We start from the raw sequence: 10,240 nt of genomic DNA, 5'->3' as shown, positions 1-10,240 counted from the left end.
CCATCCCCCCGCACCTTCCTTGGGCCCAGAGCCCCCCGCCTCCGGCCCGCGCCCGCCGCGCGCTGATTGGCGGCCGGCCGTTGCTGTAAAGGGGCCGGCGATTGGCGGCCCTGGGGGCCGCGCTGTAAGGTGGCCGGCGATTGGCGAGCGGGGGGCGCGTGCGGGCACTGCCCGGCTTTGTACACGCGCGGCCCTTTAACAATGGGCGCGGCGCGCGGCGCCGCGTGATGGCGGCGGAGCCCCGGGACCGCCGCGCCGCGCTCGGGTGTCCCGGGCCGCGCCCCGCCGCCACCTCCGCGACCCCCTCGTCCGGCCGTGCCCTGCGGCGGGAGGGGGCGGCTTAACGAGCCGCACTTGTGCCCCGCATGGCGGCCAGCTGGGCCGGGGGGCCGGGGGCGCCCCGCGGCAGCTGATCGCGGTTAACCGGGGGCGAGCCAGAAAGGGGCGAGGGTGGCGCTGCCCGTCCCGCCCTCAGCGAGTGCCGCTTCCTCCCCGGTGCCCGAGCCCGGGCGCCGCGCCGCGCCGCCGATGGAGCTGGAGGCGCAGTGGTGGACAGGACAGCTGGCGGCCGATATCCACCAAGCGCTTCGATACAAGGTAGCCCGCGGGGAGCCGGGCTGGGGGCGGCCCCGGCGCCTTTGCGAGGCTCCGGCCGTCGGAGCTGCCGCGGGGGCAGCGGGCGGAGAGCGCGGGTGGGGCGGCCCCGCTCGGCCGCCGGGGCTCGGCGGAGTTGGCTTTTGTAAACTCGGAGCTCGCCGGGTCTTCCCTCCGTGGGCGCCGGGGCCGTCTGTCCGCGGCCGTGACAGCTGGTCCGAGCGGCCGGACTGTGCTCCCGCTGCTCTCTGGAGAGGGGAAGGGCTCGCCGAGCGCTCGGTGCTGCTCCTGAGACTTTGGCGCGGGTCCAGGTTTAAAGTCGGCAGAAAGCATTGTAGTGTTACTGAACAAAAAACCCGACCAACCAAACAAAAACCCAGTGAAAGAAATGCTGGGTGCATTAAGAGTAGTAGAGGGTTTAGGCAGTTGCTTAGAAGTTGCTTCGATTGTCTCAAGAGTTGTTCTTTGGGACTATTTTCATAAAGCACCTCTTAACACCCGGGTTCAAAATTAGTTTACAGTGGCCGAACCTACTAAAAAATGTGCTTTTGTTGCCTGATGATACTCGATGAGCCAATTACTTTTCCCGAAGTCGTGACTGCCTTACTCTTTTCCGGTGATGGAGAGAAATAAGGACAGGATCATTTATTTGCTACCGAAGTTATCTTTACTAAAGCTAAGTTAGTGCTGTGAAAGGTGAATTATAAAGCTTAGTAGGTGAGAAGTTTGTTTGTAGGGTTTAGTTTCACTTCAATAATGTTTTAAAAACTTTGAATTTACATTAAAACTTTGAAAAATTTTGTGACTCCATTCCAACTTGATGTCATTAAGTTAAATTAATGAAATTAATTTTCGCTGGAAATGTAATTGTACTCAAAATCCTATTGGAACACAGCATGAGGGTGCACAGTCTATCTCATAAATTTATTCATAATAAGACGACAGCCCTGCTGTTCTGCTGCGTACAATAAGAAGTACGGCTACTAGGCAGGAGCCTGGAGGGTGTTGGTTTTTTGTTTTTATGAGGTTTGTTTGGTTTGTGGGGTTTTTTTTTCCTACTAATCCAAATTTTGTATTCAAACTAGATCATAGCACAGATTTTCTCAAATGTGATGTTTCTAGGACCTTTGTTATGAGGGGTCTTCCCCCCAAATCTGAGACCGCGTGAGCTTAAATAACTGCCGTAGAGCACACTGTAATCAGTGTCAGCGTGTCATCAATCAGATCGGGTCAGTGTTTTAACATACACACGAGGCAAATGTTGGTTCACGTACACCTATTCCTCTTCATAAGGTTCAGCTGGCTGTTAGTGGTCTTTTCCTGGAGGCATCAGCAGAAGATTCTGCAGCTCTAGAACGTGCAAACAATTAAGTACAAAGTCTGGTTTCTCAGACTGAGCTGTAGCAAGAGAGGGGTTGAGCTAAACTATTGAACTTTGCATTGAAGCAGCTGAGGAATACTTGTGTGCCCTTGCTGTTACAGCCTTTGCGGCAGAGGTAATACAGCAGACAGGGTAAAAGCTGAAGTCACTCTGCCCAAATGAAAGATGTTAAATTTGACGTTGTTAATGTTGTTACTTTGCAGAAACAAAATACTTTTTAGTTGTTCTGTAATGCAACAAATAGATTTTGTTCACTGAAAAGGGCTTCTGAAATGATGGGAACAGAAGGAAGAAGGGAGAAATCCTTTGAAACTTCCGTTGTAAATATTAAAATATCAGCTGTATTAATCTGATAGCACTTCAAACTAGATTATGGTTTTAACAAAATTACTGCTGGTGTCCATCTAGGAGCTGAAGCTGCCCTCTTACAAAGGCCAGTCTCCCCAGTTACACCTGAGAAGATACTTTGCAGACCTGATTGCCATTGTGAGCAACAGGTTCAGGCTCTGTCCTGCTGCACGACATCTGGCTGTGTATCTGCTGGACCTCTTCATGGACCGCTATGACATATCCACACAGCAACTGCACGTGGTTGCTCTTTCCTGTTTACTTCTAGCAAGTAAGTATGTGGCACCAAACTTTAACTAGACTAACAGATTCTCCTGCCAAATGCAAGGCGTGTCTTGGTGGGATAGAGCAAAGTGGTTACAAGTGATGAGCAGTGCATATCAGTTTGGCCTAATTGGTGGAGCATTTTTTTAGACTTGTTTTGATTTCTGTTGGCACCTGATGAAACCAAGGGTAGGAAAAAAACCCTGTGATTAAAAATTACCGTTTATATTTGTAAACAAATTATTCTAAAGTGAACTTTAAGACCTGTGTCGTAGGAACAGAAAGACTGTCCTTCTAGGGGTATCTCAAAATAAGTACGTCCTGTGCTGGAAATGAGAGATTTGTGTATCTGTGACAAAGAAATAAATGAAATAAACTGTGTGTAGACTGCACTGCATTCTGCCAATGGTGCTGTGTAGTTCTAGAATACTCCAGATTTTGTAAATGGCAGTGTTGTTTAAGCAAGCTAAAGCTAACATAAATCCTGTATTGTCATGTATAAATTGTAATACAGGTAAAATATATTGGCAGATACACAGTACTCTGAATTAATTACAAACACTCATTATGAGCAATGCTGCTTATATTGCTTATAGATTCTTGTGGGGTGTATCCATCTTTCAACACTTGTGGACCTCTTTTCAATATCCCTGAAAAAATATGGGTGCCATTTGCTGGGAAACCTGCTGGCACTTGTCCTTAAACAAATAGATTCAGGGAAACTGGTCATGGCAGCAGAACTAACTGTTGGTTCAGTTTCTGCTGATCTGTTTCTCTGAATCTATTCTCATTTTCTCCAAAAAGGGCTCTAGGCCCACTTTGCTACAAAACTGGAGTGCACTGGCATTGGACAGTTTTCATCTTTTCACTGCATCCCATGTCCACCAATACAGCTCTTCAGCAGAGCAGTTAAACCAGAAAAGGGTTATTTCAGATTCTGAGGGTAGACTTTGACTAGGTGCCACCAGCCAGTAATCTTCTCTTGGCAAAGGATGTTGTGCCGAGTATGAAAACGTTGCCTCAGAAACCACCGTAATCCATTTAGGAAAATGGATTGGCTTTGAACTAATGCCGGATTTTCAAATTAAATTCATGTTCTGAAGAGAATTTTTTGTTGTTGTTGTTTTAAATGAACCTCTGCCATAGTTCATGGCAAGCTGCAAGCAGAGATCTGAAAGCCTGGAATACTTACTCCTCTGAGAAGCAGTGTATGGGTTGGTTCAGAGGGAAGCAAAATGCTGTTTTAAACTTTTGCCCTGTGTGGCTTAAACAAGCAGTTTAATCAGTGGTGTAATAAGTTATGACACTGTGATATATCTGATAAGGTTAAGCAAGTAATAGGAGAAATTATTATGTGACTCCTGAAGTTTTATTTCTGTAATTACTGGAGTACAGGAAACAAAAACTAACAGACTGGCACTGGGATTGGATTAAGTCCTATATAAGTACAACCTCACCATTGAAAAAAGTAAACGTTCACGTATGTTCAGTCCTGCAAGACTCAGAGAATGTGCATTTACAACCTATCATGTAGTACTGAATAGAGTGTAAGATGGAAAGAATTTGCAGTGAAATTGAAATAGCACAACCATGTGGCAAACTATATGGAAATGTGACACTTGTTTCTCTTATTAATGGGTTTTCTACGTACACAATATTGCTTTAGGCTAAAAACATACAGATCTGACAACCTGAAGGTTGCAACAGTGCATGTGGCAGAGGGGGTTTTCAGATGCACGTTGCTGGAATCCACTCGTTTGCCAGATCTCAAATATAAAACTGCACCTACCATAGCAAGCATTAAAAGCAGCCAGGTTTGCTGGAGCTCTAGCTAGGCTCTAATGAGTTCTAGATGCAAAAAGGGTGTGCGAGGGCGGGAGGGTGATTAAAGCCAAATGCTCTTGCGGTGTGTTTGCCAAGTCACATCAAAGTGGTATTTCATTGATGATGGGGAGACATTATACAATTATTTGTGTCAAAAACTTGCATATGCAGTGTCAGTGATGTCCTAATATTCTGCTCTTGGCAGCTAGCTTCTGTGTGCCAGCATGGGAAAACCAACAGGAAACATAGCACTGCACAACATCCTACAGCGTTTGACGTTATCTGCTGAAATTTAGCCCATTTTAGTACATACCCCTTTTTGTCTCTAATGACATAGTCCATTTGAGCTTTGCATCTATAGGAAAGTCTCAAGCTTGTTTGACATAGTAGAATTGAAATATGACCAACAAGACATTAGCTACAATCCATTTTTTAGTTCATTTGTGCTGAACCTTGTTTTTCCCTCCTCTTTCTGTTCACCTGAAGGTAAATTTGAAGAAAAGGAAGACAGTGTTCCCAAACTTGAACAGTTGAACAGCTTGGGTTGTATGACTAACATGAATTTGGTACTAACAAAACAGAATTTGCTTCATATGGAGTTGTTGTTGCTAGAAACATTTCAGTGGAATTTGTGCCTCCCAACTGCTGCTCATTTCATCGACTATTATCTTTCTATTGCTGTCCATGAGACTGATCTTCATGATGGCTGGCCAATGGTTTGCTTAGAGAAGACTAAGTTATATATGGCAAAATATGCTGATTACTTTCTGGAAGTATCATTGCAAGGTGAGTTACAGATTTCAAGTAATGACTTCTTTGTTGTCTTGACAGACCATGTCAAACTGAAATGAATTTTTTTCTCATTCCTTCTTTCTAGATCATGAATTTTTAAATTATGCTCCTTCTTTAGTTGCTACTGCATGTGTAGCTTCTTCAAGGATTATCTTGCGTCTCTCGCCCACATGGCCTACGCGGCTGCATCACCTGACTGCCTACTCCTGGGACTTCCTGGTGCCGTGTATTGAGCGACTCTTAATGTGAGTTAACACCAGTGGCTTTTTTTAAGCCCATTTCTGCATCTCTTGTAATGCTTAATTGCTGCTAACAGTGCAATTACATTTCTTTATAAATTTCTGTTCTGAAAATACCTATGTATTAGGGAACACATAAGTTTGGTAGATACATATTGTTAGGTAATAATTTGTTTTGCTCTTTCCAAAAGAGAAATCTTAATCAGGTCTAATCTCTTTCCTGATCTTTCAACAAATAAATTTCTGCCTTACATTTCCACTGAAAATCTGGGATGCTTTGAGCATCTTCAATAGCTTGTTCCCAGTCTCTCTAGTCTGTTCCAAGAGCAGATAGTGAAAAGTACCAAAGGCATAGGAGCTTTTATAGAGAAGACCATGTGCCTTGGAAGTTCAAGGCATGCTCCAAAGAGATGATGGATCAGACATGCAGACCGTTTGACGGGCCAGCTTTGGTGGGAGGAAATGACCAGGAGTTTGTATCTATTTTTGCTGCATCCATTTTTGCATTACAGCTGACATGAGATAAAAATGCCAATGAATGCTGAGTGAACCTTCCTGGGAATGCATGTTACACAATCTGCTTTCCCTCTAGAGAAATTTACTCTTACCCAAGTCGAATATAGTTGTGATCAGTAGAAGCACAGCTGTGTCTGGAAGAACAACATCAGCCTTAGAAATGTGACATTATCACCCTTGATGGCCTCTGTTAGCTTCACTCGTGTATAATGAAAGGAGTAGTACTTAAAGCGTGCAAGTGCTGTTGCAGAAGTGTGTTCAGTATTGCTCTGGAACAGAGGGAGAGCACCATCAAAAAGGAATGAAATGTGTAGGTGGCATCTGCTTAACCTCAGCATAGAATTGAGAAAGAGAGTGTCTAGATACATTTCAGACAGTTGTAAATCAAAGGGAATTAAGATGAGCCGTACTGGATAGGCTAGAAAAAAGGTGAGAGGAAGGAAAAAAGTGTTTTTGCTCTCCAGAACAGGATCCAATATGAATATGCATACAGTCTTTAAGTACCGCAATGTAGATATTACCAACCTTTCTGGTCTCTTTTCTTTAGAAACCTTATACTCTGTTTAATTTAAATGCAGTAGAAGCAGTAAGTTGAGGTTCTGCTAATCTGGCAATTTATTGAGCTACTAAAGTACAGTAGCAAACTTTATTGCACTGTAATTCTAGATCCTGCTCTATTGCATGTGTTGTACTTGGTTTTTATCTGTTTTTTATTGCTATACAATAAAGTGAAATGCCAAAAAGAGAGACTGTATACCCTAAGCAAATGTTGAAACCTTAGGCGATTGTAAATGATAGCTAAAACTGTGGGTTTTTTAAGCTTTGGAAGCTGTCAGATATTTGCACCATTTTTAGAGTGCTCTTAAATGTTAACTCAAAAGAGTTTAAATTATATTAATATCTATTTAAAGCATTTTGTCTTTTCAATTTGTTTTAGTGCGCACGATAACGACGTGAAGGAAGCAAACAAGCAGAAAGGACAGCAGAGTCAGTCTGCCCAGCACACGGTGTTTCAGCCCCCAGCTCCAGGTGCCCAGCAGGCCAATGCTCAGCAGCACGTCCCACAGTATCTGCAGGCTCATCAGTCTTCCTTACAGTTCCACCACCCAGCATCACAGCAGCAAAGCTGCCAGCAGATCTTATCCACTCACACAGCCTCCTACCCACTCCAGACTTGCCCTGCTGCCTTACACACCAGTGCTCAGGCTCGAGGCCACGTCCAGACGGGCGCTGCCATGTCGCTGGCTGTGCCACTGGAAGTGAAGCCGTGTATAAGTGTCTCCTACAACCGGACATATCAAGTCAATGGACGATATTCCTGTATTACTCCCTGCTTTGAGAGGTGATAAGTACAACATAGTTTTGTGCTTGTTTGTTGGGGGCGGAGAGTTGTGTGGAAAATTGTTTCATTTTTTTGTTAAACCTCAAAAAAGTTTGAGGGCAAAAAAATTGAATAAAAAAAGGCGTCATCCCAGAAAAAAAAGCAACTGGATTGGCAGCTGGTACCACAGCTCAAATAACAGCCTGCAAAACGTTAGCACACAGACCATCGTCTGAAAAAGAATCTGTATGCTTGGGGATAATACGTTCTTACTCTGACACTCAGAATATTCTGCTTCTAATGGGTGTCTATGAAATACTACTCAAAAGAAAAACAGCTGTGGACTAACTACAGACTTATCTTTTAATGAAGGAGATATGCAGTATTATTTTGAAGACATTTATGTCATCCCACCGTACAGTATTAACACTTACTTTATGCATACTGAAACTTAAGGATCCCCTGAATGCCAGACTTCTACAGGTACATGGAGATCACAGGAAGGAACAAATCTCATGTGGCCGACTCCATATTCTTGCCCCTTTTTCGCCACTTGTGTTGGTTATTTGCTTTAGGCTAACACACGTGAATTAGTTGGTATTTTGGCTATTTTTTAAAGTTTTGTATCTTACAGGACACAATCTGGTTTTGCCTCTTTTATTCTCCCTGTCTTTTTTGCGTTTAAAGTAACTCTTTCATACTAACTCAGGGACTTTTCTACTCATTCCTCTGTGCTGCTGGTTTGTACACTAATTGGGTATAACTCGGGGAAGGAAGGCAGAGAGGGAAGACACTCCAGCAAGTGGAGTGGCTTTTCTTCAGGGCATCTATGCAGACTACCAAAGGGATATGCTACTGTTCACAGAATGTAGATGTGAACTACTACCCAGCAGTGTGATAATTGAAGAAAAGAGAACATTTCAACTGAACTTGTACTGTACCAGAACAACTTCAGTGGCTGTGATTCCTCTGTGTACATACACACAAACACATGAATATTATTAACCAACAGAAAGCATCCTCCAGTTGTACTGACAGTATCATCCCTACAGAAAAAGTACAGTTAAAAGCTGACAGAAATCCAGTTCTGTCAGGTTTATAGTGGAGGGAAATTCTCAGGTAATAAAGGGGCAACTTTTTCTTCTACAATTTGGGAGTTCCAGAAGAAGATGTAGAGATTTGCTCTTCCAAGTGGGTGGATCAAAAATATTTTGCAGAGTGAACTGCTTCATCACGAGTAAGGTGCTAATTATATAACTTTATGGAATTACATTATCTCCTGTGGAGTGGATAGTCTGAGGGTAGAAAGCTTCATCATCCACCTCTTGGATGAAAATTATGGTAGAGATATTAATGGAGATGGGTTTTGGGGTCCTTTGTGTGTTTGTTGGGGGATTTTTTGGGGTGTTTTGTTTTTTTAATACAAGAAGATATCAGACTTTCTCCTGTGGTAGAATATGGGAGGAAGTGGTATGAATGACAGGATTCTTACTACTTTAAAGTATCTTTATATATGCGCTTAAGGCTTTTCTTGGTCATTTCATTTGTTCTTTTACCATCTTCTCCCCTGTCTTAGTGGCAGCACTTAAAATCGTGTACCATCAAATGACACTGAATTATTGTGACTCTTATGGAAACTGTTTGGAAAGCAGGGGCAATTAAATTATCAATATGAAGATGAAGGCTATCACCATAATGTTCAGAATGAAGGGAGAACAGCTCTGTGTTCATTCTTTCTGGGGCTAAATTATAACATGCTACAAAAACCTATTTATTGTTGAGGAGAAAAAGTCCTGTTTCTTTTGTTTCGTCTTTTAAATCCCAATTTTTGTTGTGGGCTTTTGTAGCATAGATGTGCAAGTCAAGAAGAATAGGAGGGTGAATGGAAAAGATGACCCTCTCCCTTTTATCTTAGAGATTCAACTTTGAAATAGGCATAGTGTGGTCAATTCCTTATTAGAATGCAAGTTGGTTTCGTTTTTTCCCCTCTCCTCTCTTCATCTCTTAATGAATATTTCCCTGTGTCTGAGAGTAGTGTTAAGTAGAAATTTTCCACCTCATAAGATGCCATGCTTTTTACTCAGCACTGTTACCCATTTTAGAGGGAAATGGACTTCTTTCTGCTGGTTTTGTTTTCTTGCAATGCTGTATCAAAGTCCTCAGTGCTCTAACTACCTCTGATGCTATGAATGTACATTCTTGTAATAGACCATGACTTGAAATAACAGCAGATGCCTGTAGCAATTTTTTTCTGTAAAATCTTTAAATCAGCTAACCTTTCATCTTTTTTTGTGACACAGCAGTATAGGCTCTTCTTTTTGGGGGTATTAGTAAATTTATCCCATAGGCATTTGATATATAAAAATTTAATTAATACTTAACACTGGAATTATAATGGGTGGGGGGCTTATTCAGTTAGTTAATACCACAGATTTACATTTAATAGCGTATTTTTTATTTGACTATTTTAAGACATTAGGTCAATTGTAAAAAGATCCACTACATGCTGTTTGTTTTTAATTTATTACTTAGTCTGAGGGGTTTTTTGACACTACAGCTGCATCATGACTACAGAGAAAATGTACACTGAACAATTTCAATCTATATTATTTAAAAGGGCTTTATCGGTGTACATTAAAAATACACTGTTCTTACTATTAGAACCAAAATGTGTTTTTTATGGCATAAATAAGAATGGTGCTTCTAAATGCAAAATGTCCAAAACAATGGAATCTTTGTGAGTGCTATGCATTCAACTTATTTTTTAAAATAAAACTAGTTTTGAGTAAGAAGGCTCCAGTGTGTATTATGCTTTTATGATGTTTTTTTTAAAATATGTAAACTGTCTGGCCCTGTGTATGGGCTGAAGCTGTAAGGACTTCTCTCCCTCCCCCCTTGTTTTCTGTGACATATCATAAACTTCAGGAACACTCAGACTTCACAATTGAAAAAAAAGAGGAA

At 42.3% G+C, this 10,240-nt stretch overlaps 1 protein-coding gene across 1 annotated transcript; it reads left to right on the top strand.

Annotated features, from left to right (window-relative positions):
* The first annotated feature begins 455 nt into the window (after positions 1-455).
* On the top strand, positions 456-9,504 carry CCNJ (cyclin J). Its single transcript, XM_040071794.2, has 5 exons — positions 456-597; positions 2,384-2,594; positions 4,898-5,197; positions 5,289-5,448; positions 6,896-9,504. Exons 1-5 carry the CDS (start codon positions 529-531, stop codon positions 7,302-7,304), a joined length of 1,149 nt encoding a protein of 382 aa, XP_039927728.1. The 5' UTR covers positions 456-528; the 3' UTR covers positions 7,305-9,504.
* Positions 9,505-10,240: the final 736 nt, after the last annotated feature.

Source organism: Hirundo rustica, chromosome 8 (genome assembly GCF_015227805.2).
Source record: "Hirundo rustica isolate bHirRus1 chromosome 8, bHirRus1.pri.v3, whole genome shotgun sequence".
NCBI classification, from domain to species: domain Eukaryota; kingdom Metazoa; phylum Chordata; class Aves; order Passeriformes; family Hirundinidae; genus Hirundo; species Hirundo rustica.
This window is presented reverse-complemented; position numbering and strand designations above follow the sequence as displayed.

What these genes read in the sequence shown, in the direction of transcription:
- CCNJ (XM_040071794.2), top strand. Translation starts at nt 529, where the DNA reads ATGGAGCTGGAGGCGCAGTGGTGGACAGGACAGCTGGCGGCCGATATC. An exon ending in ACCAAGCGCTTCGATACAAG is followed by an intron (nt 598 to 2,383) that starts GTAGCCCGCGGG and finishes GTGTCCATCTAG; the next exon opens with GAGCTGAAGCTGCCCTCTTA. An exon ending in TTCCTGTTTACTTCTAGCAA is followed by an intron (nt 2,595 to 4,897) that starts GTAAGTATGTGG and finishes GTTCACCTGAAG; the next exon opens with GTAAATTTGAAGAAAAGGAA.